The 17,500-nt window shown below is 48.3% G+C and overlaps 1 protein-coding gene across 1 annotated transcript in view; it reads left to right on the top strand.

The window, feature by feature from the left end:
* The window catches only part of LOC112239812 (TGF-beta receptor type-2), a 65,038-nt gene that overhangs the window by 16,137 nt on the left and 31,401 nt on the right, over positions 1-17,500 (top strand). Inside the window, 5 exon segments of the mRNA XM_042315546.1 lie at positions 3,919-4,069; positions 5,058-5,248; positions 16,817-16,919; positions 17,198-17,262; positions 17,326-17,396. Coding sequence (XP_042171480.1) covers positions 3,919-4,069; positions 5,058-5,248; positions 16,817-16,919; positions 17,198-17,262; positions 17,326-17,396 — 581 coding nt within the window.

Here is a 17,500-nt window from a genome sequence, read left to right as displayed (position 1 = left end):
GGACAGGCCTCTGGCTGGGTGGAGGACTCTCAGTTAGACTGGACAGGCCTCTGGCTGGGTGGAGGACTCTCAGTTAGACTGGACAGGTCTCTGGCTGGTTGGCTGGGTGGAGGACTCTCAGTTAGACTGGACAGGTCTCTGGCTGGGTGGAGGACTCTCAGTTAGACTGGACAGGTCTCTGGCTGGGTGGAGGACTCTCAGTTAGACTGGACAGGCATCTGGCTGGGTGGAGGACTCTCAGTTAGACTGGACAGGCTGGGTGGAGGACTCTCAGTTAGACTGGACAGGCTGGGTGGAGGACTCTCAGTTAGACTGGACAGGTCTCTGGCTGGGTGGAGGACTCTCAGTTAGACTGGACAGGTCTCTGGCTGGGTGGAGGACTCTCAGTTAGACTGGACAGGCCTCTGGCTGGCTGGGTGGAGGACTCTCAGACTGGACAGGCCTCTGGCTGGGTGGAGGACTCTCAGTTAGACTGGACAGGTCTCTGGCTGGGTGGAGGACTCTCAGTTAGACTGGACAGGTCTCTGGCTGGGTGGAGGACTCTCAGTTAGACTGGACAGGCCTCTGGCTGGGTGGAGGACTCTCAGTTAGACTGGACAGGTCTCTGGCTGGGTGGAGGACTCTCAGTTAGACTGGACAGGCCTCTGGCTGGGTGGAGGACTCTCAGTTAGACAGGCTGGGTGGAGGACTCTCTGGGACTGGGTGGAGGACTCTCAGTTAGACTGGACAGGCTGGGTGGAGGACTCTGGCTGGACAGGTGGAGGACTCTCAGTTAGACTGGACAGGTCTCTGGCTGGGTGGAGGACTCTCAGTTAGACTGGACAGGTCTCTGGCTGGGTGGAGGACTCTCAGTTAGACTGGACAGGCCTCTGGCTGGGTGGAGGACTCTCAGTTAGACTGGACAGGCCTCTGGCTGGGTGGAGGACTCTCAGTTAGACTGGACAGGTCTCTGGCTGGGTGGCTGGGTGGAGGACTCTCAGTTAGACTGGACAGGTCTCTGGCTGGGTGGAGGACTCTCAGTTAGACTGGACAGGTCTCTGGCTGGGTGGAGGACTCTCAGTTAGACTGGACAGGCTCTGGCTGGGTGGAGGACTCTCAGTTAGACTGGACAGGCTGGGTGGAGGACTCTGGACTGGACAGGCTGGGTGGAGGACTCTCAGTTAGACTGGACAGGTCTCTGGCTGGGTGGAGGACTCTCAGTTAGACTGGACAGGTCTCTGGCTGGGTGGAGGACTCTCAGTTAGACTGGACAGGCCTCTGGCTGGCTGGGTGGAGGACTCTCAGTTGGACTGGCCTCTGGCTGGGTGGAGGACTCTCAGTTAGACTGGACAGGTCTCTGGCTGGGTGGAGGACTCTCAGTTAGACTGGACAGGTCTCTGGCTGGGTGGAGGACTCTCAGTTAGACTGGACAGGCCTCTGGCTGGGTGGAGGACTCTCAGTTAGACTGGACAGGTCTCTGGCTGGGTGGAGGACTCTCAGTTAGACTGGACAGGCCTCTGGCTGGGTGGAGGACTCTCAGTTAGACTGGACAGGTCTCTGGCTGGGTGGAGGACTCTCAGTTAGACTGGACAGGTCTCTGGCTGGGTGGAGGACTCTCAGTTAGACTGGACAGGTCTCTGGCTGGGTGGAGGACTCTCAGTTAGACTGGACAGGCCTCTGGCTGGGTGGAGGACTCTCAGTTAGACTGGACAGGCCTCTGGCTGGGTGGAGGACTCTCAGTTAGACTGGACAGGTCTCTGGCTGGTTGGCTGGGTGGAGGACTCTCAGTTAGACTGGACAGGTCTCTGGCTGGGTGGAGGACTCTCAGTTAGACTGGACAGGTCTCTGGCTGGGTGGAGGACTCTCAGTTAGACTGGACAGGCATCTGGCTGGGTGGAGGACTCTCAGTTAGACTGGTCTCTGGCTGGGTGGAGGACTCTCAGTTAGACTGGACAGGCTGGCTGGGTGGAGGACTCTCAGTTAGACTGGACAGGTCTCTGGCTGGGTGGAGGACTCTCAGTTAGACTGGACAGGTCTCTGGCTGGGTGGAGGACTCTCAGTTAGACTGGACAGGTCTCTGGCTGGGTGGAGGACTCTCAGTTAGACTGGACAGGTCTCTGGCTGGGTGGAGGACTCTCAGTTAGACTGGACAGGCCTCTGGCTGGGTGGAGGACTCTCAGTTAGACTGGACAGGTCTCTGGCTGGGTGGAGGACTCTCAGTTAGACTGGACAGGTCTCTGGCTGGGTGGAGGACTCTCAGTTAGACTGGACAGGTCTCTGGCTGGGTGGAGGACTCTCAGATAGACTGGACAGGTCTCTGGCTGGGTGGAGGACTCTCAGTTAGACTGGACAGGCCTCTGGCTGGGTGGAGGACTCTCAGTTAGACTGGACAGGCCTCTGGCTGGGTGGAGGACTCTCAGTTAGACTGGACAGGCCTCTGGCTGGGTGGAGGACTCTCTGTGTCTGAGAGTTACATGAGACCTCCTGTGAAGTGGATAACCTGGAGGATGGAGCGGGGATCAGATCACACACACACACACACACACACACACACACACACACACACACACACACACACACACAGACACACACACACACACACACACACACACACACACACACACACACACACACACACACGCACAGACACACACACACACACACACACACACACACACACACACACACACAGCAGTCATTTGATGTCAGAACTCACACACACACACACACACACAGACTGGATAGACAGACACACTGCTGCCCACACACAAATGCACTGTAGCAGTCATTTGATGTCAGAACTCAGACTGATAGACTGTGGTCTGCTGCCCTCAATACAAATGCACTGACTGAGTTCTCTGTGTTTCTGTCGATGTACAGATATGATACAGACTGACTGGCTGTTCTCTGTGTTTCTGTCGATGTACAGATATGATACAGACTGACTGACTGTTCTCTGTGTTAGTGACTTTTCTATGTCTTTACTGGTGCTGAGTGAAGGGCTCCTTTACCACAAAACAAGGCTCAGTGGTTCTGTGGCTTCAGTTATCGTGCAGTCAGTCAGTCAGTCAGTCAGGAACTCACAGCCAGTCAGTCAGTCAGGAAATCACAGTCAGTCAATCAGCCAGGAACTCACAGTCAGTCAGTCAGTCAGTCAGGAACTCACAGTCAGTCAGTCAGTCAGGAACTCACAGTCAGTCAGGAACTCACAGAACTCACAGTCAGTCAGTCAGGAACTCACAGTCAGTCAGTCAGTCAGGAACTCAGTCAGTCAGAAACTCACAGTCAGTCAGTCAGGAACTCACAGTCAGTCAGTCAGAACACACAGTCAGATAGTCCAGAGGTTTGTCAAGACAAGGCAGGCCTCAACAGGTCAGGGAGCGGAGAGCAGATGGAGATCAGCTTCAGAGAAAGACATGCTGGAGCAGACCGATCCCGTGTGGCTCAGTTGGTAGAGCAATGACACCCGGGTTGTGGGTTCAATTCCCACGGGGGACTGGCATGAACAAATAGGGACATGGTGACACTCACTCACTGTAAATTGCTCTGGATAAGAACGTCTGCTAAATGACTCAAAATAATTGCTGGCATGCAGTTCACCCCTGTGATTTCTTATTATTGTTTTATTTGACGAGGCAAGTCAGTTAAGAACAAATGCTTATTTTCAATGACGGCCTAGGAACAGTGGGTTAACTGCCTGTTCAGGGGCAGAACAACAGATTTGTACCTTGTCAGGTCTGGGGTTTGAACTTGCAACCTTCCGGTTACTAGTCCAACGCTCTAACCACTAGGCTACCCTGCCACCCCGATTGAGGAGCGGGGGTTACTGTTCAGCACTTAGTGATGTGTGTTTTTGTGTGAAAAGCAATAGAGTTACATAATACGAATCGATTGATTGAATGACAAACATATTGAATATGATTGGTTGTGTTTCTCCAGATGGGATGTTCCAGCCGTCCTTCAGTCTCAACAAGTTGTGTAAGTTCTGTGACGTGGAGTCTTCATCCTGCAACGGAACAGGAAGCTGCCTCTCAAACTGCTCCATCACCTCCATATGTCGTCTGGAGCAGGAAGTCTGCGTCGCCATCTGGTAGGATTACGGTAGAGGAGGGGGGGTCTGGGTCAGTCTGCATCTGGTAGGGTTACAGTGAGGGGTCTGCATCTGGTAGGGTTACAGTGGAGAGGGGGGGTCTGTTTCAGTCTGCATCTGGTAGGGTTACAGTGGAGAGGGGGGGGTCTGTTTCAGTCTGCATCTGGTAGGTCTGGTAGGATTACAGTGGAGAGAGGGAGGGGGTCTGGTTCAGTCTGCATCTGGTAGGGTTACAGTGGAGAGGGGAGGGGGTCTGTGTCAGTCTGCATCTGGTAGGGTTACAGTGGAGGGGGGTCTGTTCAGTCTGCATCTGGTAGGTCTGGAGGGGGTATCTGGGATTACAGTGGAGAGGGGGTCTGTGTCAGTCTCCATCTGGTAGGATTACAGTGGAGAGGGGGTCTTTGTCAGTCTCCATCTGGTAGGATTACAGTGGATCTGGTAGGTTTACAGTGGAGAGGGGGGTCTGTGTCAGTCTCCATCTGGTAGGATTACGGTGGAGGGGGTCTGTGTCAGTCTCCATCTGGTAGGGTTACAGTGGAGAGGGGGGAGTCTGTGTCAGTCTCCATCTGGTAGGATTACAGTGGAGAGGGGCGGTCTGTGTCAGTCTCCATCTGGTAGGATTACAGTGGACGGTGGAGGGGTGGAGAGGGGGAGGGTCTGTGTCAGTCTCCATCTGGTAGGATTACAGTGGAGAGGGGGTCTGTGTCAGTCTCCATCTGGTAGGATTAGGATTACAGTGGAGGATTACGGTGGAGGGGGGCAGTCTGCATCTGGTAGGATTACGGATGGTGGGGAGGGGGTCTGTGTCAGTCTCCATCTGGTAGGATTACGGACGGTGGAGAGGGGCGGGGGTTGTGTCAGTCTCTGTTTCTCTGTCTGTGTGTCTTACGATCTCTCTGTCTGTGTGTGTCTGTGCATGTTTGTGTGTCTGTCTCTCTCCATTATCTCCATTATCTCCATTTATCTCCATTATCTCCGTTATCTCCAGGAGGAAGAATGACAGTAACTACAGCATCGAGACTCTGTGTCATGACCCCTCCAAGCCTCTGTACGGCGTCGAGCTGGATGACTACAACAGCTCTACGTGTACCATGAAAGAGAAGAAGAGCTCTGGCGGACCGTTGTTCATCTGCTCCTGTACTGAGGAGGAGTGTAACGATAACCTGGCCTTCGCTCCCGGTGAGTACCTTCTCACACCTACTGTATCAGTCAATTCATCGAATACCCTTTTTCTGTTAGTGAGTACCTTACATACTGTACCTACTGTATCAGTCCATTCATCTAATACCCTTATTCTGTTAGTGAGTACCTTACATACCTACTGTATCAGTCAATTCATCTAATACCCTTATTCTGTTAGTGAGTACCTTACATACCTACTGTATCAGTCAATTCATCTAATACCCTTAGTCTGTTAGTGAGTACCTTACATACTGTACCTACTGTATCAGTCCATTCATCTAATACCCTTATTCTGTTAGTGAGTACCTTACATACCTACTGTATCAGTCAATTCATCTAATGCCCTTATTCTGTTAGTGAGTACCTTACATACTGTACCTACTGTATCAGTCCATTCATCTAATAGACTTATTCTGTTAGTGAGTACCTTACATACCTACTGTATCAGTCAATTCATCTAATACCCTTATTCTGTTAGTGAGTACCTTACATACTGTACCTACTGTACCATTCATCTAATACCCTTATTCTGTTAGTGAGTACCTACTACCTACTGTATCAGTCCATTCATCTAATACCTTACATACTGTACCTACTGTATAGTCCATTCTGACTTATTCTGTTAGTGAGTACCTTCTCACACCTACTGTATCAGTCAATTCATCTAATACCCTTATTCTGTTAGTGAGTACCTTACATACCTACTGTATCAGTCAATTCATCTAATACCCTTTTTCTGTTTGCCCTATCTCCTCCAGCCCTGAGAGTACCTTCTCACATCTACTGTATCAGTCAATTCATCTAATACCCTTATTCTGTTAGTGAGTACCTTACATAGCGACAGTATAGAAGTATAGAATAGTGTGGGCCCTATCTCCTCCAGCCCTGTGAGAGGTAGAGGTAGACAGTGTATAATAGTGTGAGCCTTATCTCCTCCAGCCCTGTAGAGGTAGAGGTAGACAGTGTAGAATAGTGTGGGCCCTATCACCTCCAGCCCTGTGAGAGGTAGAGGTAGACAGTGTAGAATAGTGTGGGCCCTATCTCCTCCAGCCCTGTGAGAGGTAGAGGTAGACAGTGTAGAATAGTGTGGGCCCTATCTCCTCTAGCCCTGTGAGAGGGAGACAGTGTAGAATAGTGTGGGCCCTATCTCCTCCAGCCCTGTGAGAGGTAGAGGTAGACAGTGTAGAATAGTGTGGGCCCTATCTCCTCCAGCCCTGTGAGAGGTAGAGGTAGACAGTGTAGAATAGTGTGGGACCTATCTCCCCCAGCCCTGTGAGAGGTAGAGGTAGACAGTGTAGAATAGTGTGGGCCCTATCTCCTCCAGCCCTGTGAGAGGTAGAGGTAGAGGTAGACAGTATAGAATAGTGTGGGCCCTATCTCCTCCAGCCCTGTGAGAGGTAGAGGTAGACAGTGTAGAATAGTGTGGGCGCTATCTCCTCCAGCCCTGTGAGAGGTAGAGGTAGAGGTAGACAGTGTAGAATAGTGTGGGCCCTAGCTCCTCCAGCCCTGTGAGAGGTAGAGGTAGAGGTCGAGGGAGACAGTGCAGTGTGGTGTAGCGTGGGACCTGTGGGGCCTTGCAGGAGATCTCAGACATGTGGTTTCCTGTCTGTGCTTTACTCAAAGCAGAAACATCTCAGCCACATGCTACTGCACAGGCTGTATAGAAAGATAGAGAGAGACAGGAGAGAGAAGGAGAGAGAGGGAGAGAGAGACACAGGAGATGGGAGAGAAGAAGAGAGGGAGAGAGAGAGACAGGAGATGGGAGAGAGAAAGAAGAGAGAGAGAGAGAGAGAGGGAGAGAGACACACAGGAGATGGGAGAGAGAATGAGAGAGAGAGGGAGACAGGAGATGGGAGAGAGAAGAAGAGAGGGAGAGAGAGAGACAGGAGATGGGAGAGAGAAGAAGAGAGAGAGAGAGACAGGAGATGGGAGAGAGAAAGAGAGAGAGAGAGAGAGAGAGACAGGAGATGGGAGAGAGAAGAAGAGAGAGAGAGAGACAGGAGATGGGAGAGAGAAAGAGAGAGAGAGAGAGAGACAGGAGATGGGAGAGAGAAGAAGAGAGAGAGACAGGAGAGGAAGAAACCTGAGTCTACGCCTTCATTATGGTGAATCACTAAAACAATACAGAAATACACTACGGAAAAAGAAGGAACAGCACGTCAGAAATCAGCCCAATGTAATTGAAGAATCCATAGACTCTAACCACTTCTGGGAAAATTGGAATACACTAAACAAACAACAACACGAAGAATTATCTATCCAAAATGGAGATGTATGGGTAAACCACGTCTCCAATCTTTTTGTCTCTATAACAAAGAACAAACAGCAGAAACATAAACATGATCAAATACAGATCTTAGAATCAACTATTAAAGACTACCAGAACCCACTGGATTCTCCAATTACCTTGAATGAACTACAGGACAAAATACAAACCCTCAAACCCCAAAAGGCCTGTGGTGTTGATGGTATCCTCACTGAAAACAAATTCCAATTGGCTATACTAAAACTCTTTAACATCATCCTTAGCTCTGGCATCTTCCCCAATATTTGGAACCAAGGACTGATCACCCCAATCCACAAAAGTGGAGACACATTTGACCCCAATAATTACCGTGGGATATGCGTCAACAGCAACCTTGGGAAAATCCTCTGCATTATCATTAACAGCAGACTCGTACATGTCCTCAGTGAAAACAATGTACTGAGCAAATGTCAAATTAAAATAGGCAAAAACACACACATTTCTTCCCACAGGGCCGTGGGGTGAGACAGGGATGCAGCTTAAGCCCCACCCTCTTCAACATATATTTCAACAAATTGGCGAGTGCACTAGAACAGTCTGCAGCACCCGGCCTCACCCTACTAGAATCTGAAGTCAAATGTCTACTGTTTGCTGATGATCTATCATTCCCTAGCATAGCATAGCATCATCCCCCTAGGCCCTATCAATCCCGAGCATAGCATAGCATCCTCCCCCTAGGCCCTATCATTACCTAGCATAGCATAGCATCATCCCCCTAGGCCCTATCATTCCCTAGCATAGCGTAGCATTCCCCCTCTACACCCTATCCTTCCCTAGCATAACATAGCATAGCATTTTTCCCCAGGCCCTATTATTCCCTAGCATAGCATAGCATTCTCCCCCGAGGCCCTAGCATTCCCTAGCATAGCATAGCATTCTCCCCCTAAGCCCTAGCATAGCATAGCATATTATAGCATTCTCCCCTAGGCCCTAGCATAGCATAGCATATTATAGCATTCTCCCCCTAGGCCCTATCATTCCATTGGACTAGTAACCGGAAGGTTGCAAGTTCAAACCCCCTTTGTTTCCTGTCGGCTTCCTTTGTTTCCTGTCGCCTTGGCCAGACGTCTCTTGTTTCTAATCAGTCACTCAGAAGATCTGTCTGGATCACTGTGTTACTCTGTAATGTCCTCCTTTGGCAGCTTCAATTGAGAAGGGAAGCATAGTCAACGTAGAGAAGGGAAGTGTAGTCAACGTAGAGAAGGGAAGTGTAGTCAACGTAGAGAAGGGAAGTGTAGTCAACCTAGAGAAGGGAAGTGTAGTCAACATAGAGAAGGGAAGTGTAGTCAACATAGAGAAGGGAAGTGTAGTCAACATAGAGAAGGGAAGTGTAGTCAACGTAGAGAAGGGAAGTGTAGTCAACATAGAGAAGGGAAGAGTAGTCAATGTAAAGAAGGGAAGTGTAGTCAACGTAGAGAAGGGAAGTGTAGTCAACGTAGAGAAGGGAAGTGTAGTCAACATAGAGAAGGGAAGTGTAGTCAACATAGAGAAGGGAAGTGTAGTCAACGTAGAGAAGGGAAGTGTAGTCAACATAGAGAAGGGAAGTGTATTCAATGTAGAGAAGGGAAGAGTAGTCAACGTAGAGAAGGGAAGTGTAGTCAACATAGAGAAGGGAAGTGTAGTCAACATAGAGAAGGGAAGTGTAGTCAACATAGAGAAGGGAAGTGTAGTCAACGTAGAAGGGAAGAGTAGTCAATGTAGAGAAGGGAAGTGTAGTCAACGTAGAGAAGGGAAGAGTAGTCAATGTAGAGAAGGGAAGTGTAGTCAACATAGAGAAGGGAAGTGTAGTTAACATAGAGAAGGGAAGTGTAGTCAACATAGAGAAGGGAAGTGTAGTCAACATAGAGAAGGGAAGTGTAGTCAACATAGAGAAGGGAAGTGTAGTCAACATAGAGAAGGGAAGTGTAGTCAACGTAGAGAAGGGAAGTGTAGTCAACATAGAGAAGGGAAGTGTAGTCAATGTAGAGAAGGGAAGAGTAGTCAACATAGAGAAGGGAAGTGTAGTCAACATAGAGAAGGGAAGTGTAGTCAACATAGAGAAGGGAAGTGTAGTCAACATAGAGAAGGGAAGTGTAGTCAACGTAGAGAAGGGAAGAGTAGTCAATGTAGAGAAGGGAAGTGTAGTCAACGTAGAGAAGGGAAGAGTAGTCAATGTAGAGAAGGGAAGTGTAGTCAACATAGAGAAGGGAAGTGTAGTCAACATAGAGAAGGGAAGTGTAGTCAACATAGAGAAGGGAAGTGTAGTCAACGTAGAGAAGGGAAGTGTAGTCAACATAGAGAAGGGAAGTGTAGTCAACATAGAGAAGGGAAGTGTTGTCAACATAGAGAAGGTTTTTTTGGGGCAGCTGTCAGAATTACTTTCACTCTCTAAAAGTCGCCTGTAATTCAACGTGATTTAGAGATAAGGATATAATTCATTAATTCATATAAATTCACGGTGTGTCGAAAAGATCTGTCTGTGTTAAACTGTTGTTCAAGGTCTCTGAGCTTGTTTCCATCCCTGGGTTATTTTTACAACCCCTGATTATGAATAATATCCTCCTCATCAGCTGTCCCAATGCATTCTGGTCACTGGCTATTGTATTATAATAGAAGAAGAAGAAGAAGAAGGAGGGAAAATATGCCTTGTGCCTTTATTCCAGTCAGTCGGTCGCTCTGTGAGATTTTACAGTTCCTTATACTGTGGAATCTTGGCCTGCAGTCACACTGAACGGTTTTAAAGAGGAGTGACTCACGGGAACACAGAGAGAGAGAGAGAGGGGAGGGAGAGAGAGAGGGGGGAGGGAGAGAGAGAGAGAGGGGGGAGGTAGAGACAGTGAGCTAGAGAGAGCTAGAGAGAGAGCGGGAGAGAGGGGGAGATGGAGAGAGAGAGCGGGGGAGGGAGAGAGTGGGAGAGAGAGAGAGAGAGAGGGGTGGTAGGTAAAGAGAGAGAAAGGGGAGAGAGAGAAAGAGAGGACAGAGGGAGAGATATAGACTGAGAGAAAGAGAGAGGGGGAGGTAGAGCGAGAGAAAGGGGAGAGAGAGGACAGAGGGAGAGATTTTGACTGAGAGAAAGAGAGAGGGGGAGGTAGAGAGAGAAAGAGAGGACAGAGGGAGAGATATAGACTGAGAGAAAGAGAGAGGGGGAGGTAGAGCGAGAGAAAGGGGAGAGAGAGGACAGAGGGAGAGATATAGACTGAGAGAAAGAGAGAGGGGGAGGTAGAGCGAGAGAAAGGGGGGAGAGAGGACAGAGGGAGAGATTTTGACTGAGAGAAAGAGAGAGGGGAGGTAGAGCGAGAGAAAGGGGAGAGAGAGGACAGAGGGAGAGATATAGACTGAGAGAAAGAGAGAGGGGGGTAGGTAGAGAGAGAGAGAAAGAGGAGAGATGGAGAGAGATATGAGATGTGGTTATAAAGTGGTTACCACATCAATAATGAGTGTGATAATCACATTAATATAGACCATGTTACCATGATCACCAGTCTGTTCCTGGAAGGATTCCCTTCTGCGTGACACCCCATAGAGCTCTAGTCAGTAGGGTTAGGGTTAGGGTTAGGATTAGGGTTAGGATTAGGGTTAGGGCGATGCTCTGTGATAAAGAGGATTAGGATTAGGATTAGGGCGATGCTCTGTGATAAAGAGGATTAGGGTTAGGGCGAAGCTCTGTGATAAAGAGGATTAGGATTAGGATTAGGGCGATGCTCTGTGATAAAGAGGATTAGGATTAGGATTAGGGCGATGCTCTGTGATAAAGAGGATTAGGATTAGGATTAGGGCGATGCTCTGTGAAAGAGAGCTGTTATTAATACACAAGTATTACATTTTCATAGGAATAAATGTATTAAAATTATTAAAGTTGTTATTAATGCATGAATATTACGGGAATAATGGTTTCATAGATGGCATCTTGGGGACATTTGGTAAACAAAGATCCCACCAAACATGCTGCACATCACTAGCTTGCTCTGTGCTTCTACTGCCAGCCACACAGCACATGCTGCATGTCACTAGCTTGCTCTGTGCCTCTACTGCCAGCCACACAGCATGATGCTCCCTTGTCTGAGATTCATTTCTCCTCTAATCTGAAACATTATTCAGACACACTGTTGATGTTGAGATAAGTAGATATTTTATTTAGGGTTGTGGAATCAGAGAGCATTAAGGATCAGACATCCCATCATAGAACTGTTGACATACAGACATTTTACACACAGGGTTGTGGACATCACACACACACACACACACACACACACACACACACACATACAGACACACACACACACACACACACACACACACACACACACACACACACACACACACATACAGACACACACACACACACACACACACACACACACATACACACATACAGACACACACACACACACATACACACATACAGACACACACACACACACACACACACACACACACAGACACACACACACACACACACACACACACACACACACATACAGACACACACACACACACACAGACACACACATGCACACACACACACACACATGCACACACACATGCACACACACACACACACAGACAGACAGACATACATACAGACACACATACGCACACACACACACAGACACACATACAGACACACACACACGCAGACACACACATACACAAACACATACACACGGAGACACACACACATACACACCTAGACACACACACACACACACACACACACACAGAGAGACCCTGAGAAGAGGAGTCTTAATAGTGTGAATGGTGTCAAACCACAGGAGCTACACGAGAACCTCTCTCACTCGCTCTCTGTCTCTCTCTCTCTCTACTTCTCTCTCTGTCTCTCTCTCTCTCTCTCTGTCTCTCTCTCTCTCTGTCTCTCTCTCTGTCTCTCTGTCTCTCTCTCTCTCTCTCTCTCTCTCTCTCTCTCTCTCTCTGTCTCTCTCTCTCTCTCTCTGTCTCTCTCTCTCTCTCTCTCTCTCTCTCTCTCTCTGTCTCTCTCTCTCTCTCTCTCTCTCTCTGTCTCTGTCTCTCTCGTCTCTTTCTCTCTCTCTCTCTCTGTCTCTCTCTCTCTCTCTGTCTCTCTCTCTCTCTCTCTCTCTCTCTCTCTCTCTCTCTCTCTCTGTCTCTGTCTCTCTCTCTCTCTCTCTCTCTGCCTCTCTCTCTCATTCTCTTTCTCTCTCTGTCTCTGTTTCTCTCTCTCTCGCTCTCTCTCTCCCTGTTTCTCTGTCTCACTCTCTCTCTGTCGTGCTCTCTGTCTCATTCTCTATCTCTGTCTCTCTATCTGCCACCCCCCTCTCTATCTCTTCTCTCTCTCTACTAAAAAGGCTGGGATTAGTTAGAGACACACCTTGGCATGTTCACACTGCCAAACTATGTTCAGTAAAGTTTTATTTGAAGCTTGTGAGTTAGCACTCTGCTCTCCTTCTCTCAAAATGTTTTAAAAACTACTGGAAGTATGTGACTTTGTTATGTTTGTGTCTAAAGCTCAGCCTGAAGAGATCAACTGACTGTTTTACTGTCCCCCTCCTACCTATCTGTAACACACAAACACACACACACTCATCCAACCACACTATCAAGTTTTTATTCAAGCCCCCCCCCCAGCCCCCGTTCCCTGCCCCACTGCACTGCCTCCTGCCCAGTGCCCAACCAAACTGCCCCCCCAACCCCACCCCAGTTCCCCCTGCCCCTACACCAAGCCCCAGCCCTTCCCCGCCCCCTCAGCCTCACAGCCCTGCCTCCTGCCCCCGCCTCCTGCCCCCCCAGCCTCAGCCCTGCCTCCTGCAGCCTCACAGCCTCCTCCTGCCCCCCAGCCTCCAGCCCTGCCTCCTGCCCCCCAGCCTGCCTCCTGCCCCCCCCCCAGCCTCACAGCCCTGCCTCCTGCCCGCAGCACGTGCCTGGCAGAGAGGCTCTGTGTTTGGGTGTGGAGTCTCTGGACCTCCTTCGGTGGTAAACGGCAGCCCAGCGGTTCAACCCACAGTGTGCCAGACAGGGTGATTTTCCTCAGAGAGACACAGACTGAGACAGGCATTGAACTAGTGCCCAGAGTAGAGAGCACCCACGGGACACAGTGTCTCCTCTGTTTCCACTCTGGACCGGAGGGGGTTTGGTTTGGGTGCTATGTCTTACCTTACCAGGCCCAAAATAAAGTTGTGTTGCGTTGAGACCCATTCTATTCTACTCTATTCTACTCTATCCTACTCTATTATATTATATTATACTCTATTCTACTCTACTCTATTCTATTATATTCTACTCTACTCTATTATATTATATTCTACTCTACTCTACTCTACTCGATTCTATTACATTATATTCTACTCTACTCTATTCTATTCTACTCTCCTCTATTCTACTCTACTCTACTCTATTCTATTCTACTCTCCTCTATTCTACTCTATTCTATTCTACTCTATTCTACTCTACTCTATTCTATTCTTGTTAGGTGGCAGGGCCCTCTCCACCTCCTAGAAAACACAGAGATATATGGAGGGTCAAGGATAGAATGTCTCGATTCATATCTGAACTCTATTCATATCTGAATATTCATATCTGAACTCTATTTATATCTGAACTCTATTCATATCTGAACTCTATTCATATCTGACCTCTATTCATATCTGAATATTCATATCTGAACTCTATTTATATCTGAACTCTATTTATATCTGAACTCTATTCATATCTGAATATTAATATCTGAACTCTATTCATATCTGAATATTAATATCTGAACTCTATTCATATCTGACCTCTATTCATATCTGAATATTAATATCTGAACTCTATTCATATCTGAACTCTATTCATATCTGAACTCTATTCATATCTGAACTCTATTCATATCTGAATATTCATATCTGGACTCTATTCATATCTTTACATATAAACACTATTATCCGTGTGACATTGAAGAGTGAACGTCACCAGACCACAATCACTGTTTTATAAAAGCTGCATGTTATTCTGTACCAAGTAAAAAAAGGGGTTGGGACTTTTCTATTTGTGAAACACAATGCAACAACACAACTTTATCAAAGAGCTCTGACCTTTTTTTCCCCCTCCTAGTTCTGGGGAATATCCTGTCCTCGTTTACACTGGACCACTTTGTGTCACTCTGTCTCGCGTCCTGGACATGTAGCCTCACACCACAGGGGATTATTACACAGCAATCACTGTTTCTGAGAGGGTGAAAAGGTAGATGTCCAACCATGTGTTAGATGTACTTATATGCGCAGTCAGTTTTATTCATGACAGCATGCTTGTGTCACCAGTGGGAATCAAACCGGGTTTTCCTGCTCACCAACCCAAAGTCTTAACCATTAGTCCAGGAGGTCCTCATCAAGGTACGAGGGCTACCACTTTACAAGAGTCTGATTCATTAGACCGAGAGGTCCTCATCAAGGTACGAGGGCTACCTCTTTACAAGAGTCTGATTTCTAATCACCTGCTACATGTGCTCTATTCTAAACCTCCCCTCCCTCTCTCCTGTGTTCTCCAGTGGTCGGCCCGACCATGGAGCCCCCGGTGATATCAGTCATCCTGATCAGCCTGTTACCCTTACTGGTCCTAGTTAGAATTAGACTAACTAACCTAGTTAACTAGTTTTTCTCTATCTCCTCTCTCCAGTGGATGGCCCGACCATGGAGTCCCCGGTGATATCAGTCATCCTGATCAGCCATTTACCCTTACTGGTACTAGTTAGAATTAGACTAACTAACCTAGTTAACTAGTTTTTCTCTTTCTCCTCTCTCCAGTGGTCGGCCCGACAATCGAGCCCCGGTGGTATCGATCGTCCTGATCAGCCATTTACCCTTACTGGTACTAGTTAGAATTAGACTAACTAACCTAGTTAACTAGTTTTCTCTTTCTCCTCTCTTCAGTGGTTGGCCTCACCATCGAGCCCCCAGTGGTATCGATCGTCCTGATCAGCCAGTTACCCTTACTGGTACTAGTTAGAATTAGACTAACTAACCCAGTTAACTAGTTTTTCTCTATCTCCTCTCTCCAGTGGTCGGCCCGACAATCGAGCCCCCGGTGGTATCGATCGTCCTGACCAGCCAGTTACCCTTACTGGTACTAGTTAGAATTAGACTAACTAACCTAGTTAACTAGTTTTTCTCTTTCTCCTCTCTCCAGTGGTTGGCCTCACCATCGAGCCCCCGGTGGTATCGATCGTCCTGATCAGCCTGTTGCCCTTACTGGTCCTAGTTAGAATTAGACTAACTAACCTAGTTAACTAGTTTTCTCTATCTCCTCTCTCCAGTGGTTGGCCTCACCATCGAGCCCCGGTGGTATCGATCGTCCTGATCAGCCAGTTACCCTTACTGGTACTAGTTAGAATTAGACTAACTAACCCAGTTAACTAGTTTTTCTCTATCTCCTCTCTCCAGTGGTCGGCCCGACAATCGAGGCCCCGGTGGTATCAATCGTCCTGATCAGCCTGTTGCCCTTACTGGTCCTAGTTAGAATTAGACTAACTAACCCAGTTAACTAGTTTTCTCTATCTCCTCTCTCCAGTGGTCGGCCCGACAATCGAGCCCCCGGTGGTATCAATCGTCCTGATCAGCCTGTTACCCTTACTGGTTCTAGTTAGAATTAGACTAACTAACCCAGTTAACTAGTTTTCTCTATCTCCTCTCTCCAGTGGTTGGCCTCACCATCGAGCCCCCGGTGGTATCGATCGTCCTGATCAGCCTGTTGCCCTTACTGGTACTAGTTAGAATTAGACTAACTAACCTAGTTAACTAGTTTTTCTCTATCTCCTCTCTCCAGTGGTCGGCCCGACAATCGAGCCCCGGTGGTATCAATCGTCCTGATCAGCCTGTTACCCTTACTGGTACTAGTTAGAATTAGACTAACTAACCCAGTTAACTAGTTTTTCTCTATCTCCTCTCTCCAGTGGTTGGCCTCACCATCGAGCCCCCGGTGGTATCGATCGTCCTGATCAGCCAGTTACCCTTACTGGTACTAGTTAGAATTAGACTAACTAACCTAGTTAACTAGTTTTCTCTTTCTCCTCTCTCCAGTGGTTGGCCTCACCATCGAGCCCCCCGGTGGTATCGATCGTCCTGATCAGCCAGTTACCCTTACTGGTACTAGTTAGAATTAGACTAACTAACCCAGTTAACTAGTTTTTCTCTATCTCCTCTCTCCAGTGGTCGGCCCGACAATCGAGCCCCGGTGGTATCGATCGTCCTGATCAGCCAGTTACCCTTACTGGTACTAGTTAGAATTAGACTAACTAACCCAGTTAACTAGTTTTCTCTATCTCCTCTCTCCAGTGGTCGGCCCGACAATCGAGCCCCCGGTGGTATCGATCGTCCTGATCAGCCTGTTGCCCTTACTGGTCCTAGTTAGAATTAGACTAACTAACCCAGTTAACTAGTTTTTCTCTATCTCCTCTCTCCAGTGGTCGGCCCGACAATCGAGCCCCGGTGGTATCGATCGTCCTGATCAGCCTGTTGCCCTTACTGGTCCTAGTTAGAATTAGACTAACTAACCCAGTTAACTAGTTTTTCTCTATCTCCTCTCTCCAGTGGTTGGCCTCACCATCGAGCCCCGGTGGTATCGATCGTCCTGATCAGCCTGTTGCCCTTACTGGTCCTAGTTAGAATTAGACTAACTAACCCAGTTAACTAGTTTTCTCTATCTCCTCTCTCCAGTGGTCGGCCCGACAATCGAGGCCCCGGTGGTATCGATCGTCCTGACCAGCCAGTTACCCTTACTGGTACTAGTTAGAATTAGACTAACTAACCTAGTTAACTAGTTTTTCTCTTTCTCCTCTCTCCAGTGGTTGGCCTCACCATCGAGCCCCCGGTGGTATCGATCGTCCTGATCAGCCTGTTGCCCTTACTGGTCCTAGTTAGAATTAGACTAACTAACCCAGTTAACTAGTTTTTCTCTATCTCCTCTCTCCAGTGGTCGGCCCGACAATCGAGCCCCCGGTGGTATCGATCGTCCTGATC

This window comes from Oncorhynchus tshawytscha, unplaced genomic scaffold, assembly GCF_018296145.1.
Source record: "Oncorhynchus tshawytscha isolate Ot180627B unplaced genomic scaffold, Otsh_v2.0 Un_contig_2373_pilon_pilon, whole genome shotgun sequence".
Taxonomy (NCBI): domain Eukaryota; kingdom Metazoa; phylum Chordata; class Actinopteri; order Salmoniformes; family Salmonidae; genus Oncorhynchus; species Oncorhynchus tshawytscha.
This window is presented reverse-complemented; position numbering and strand designations above follow the sequence as displayed.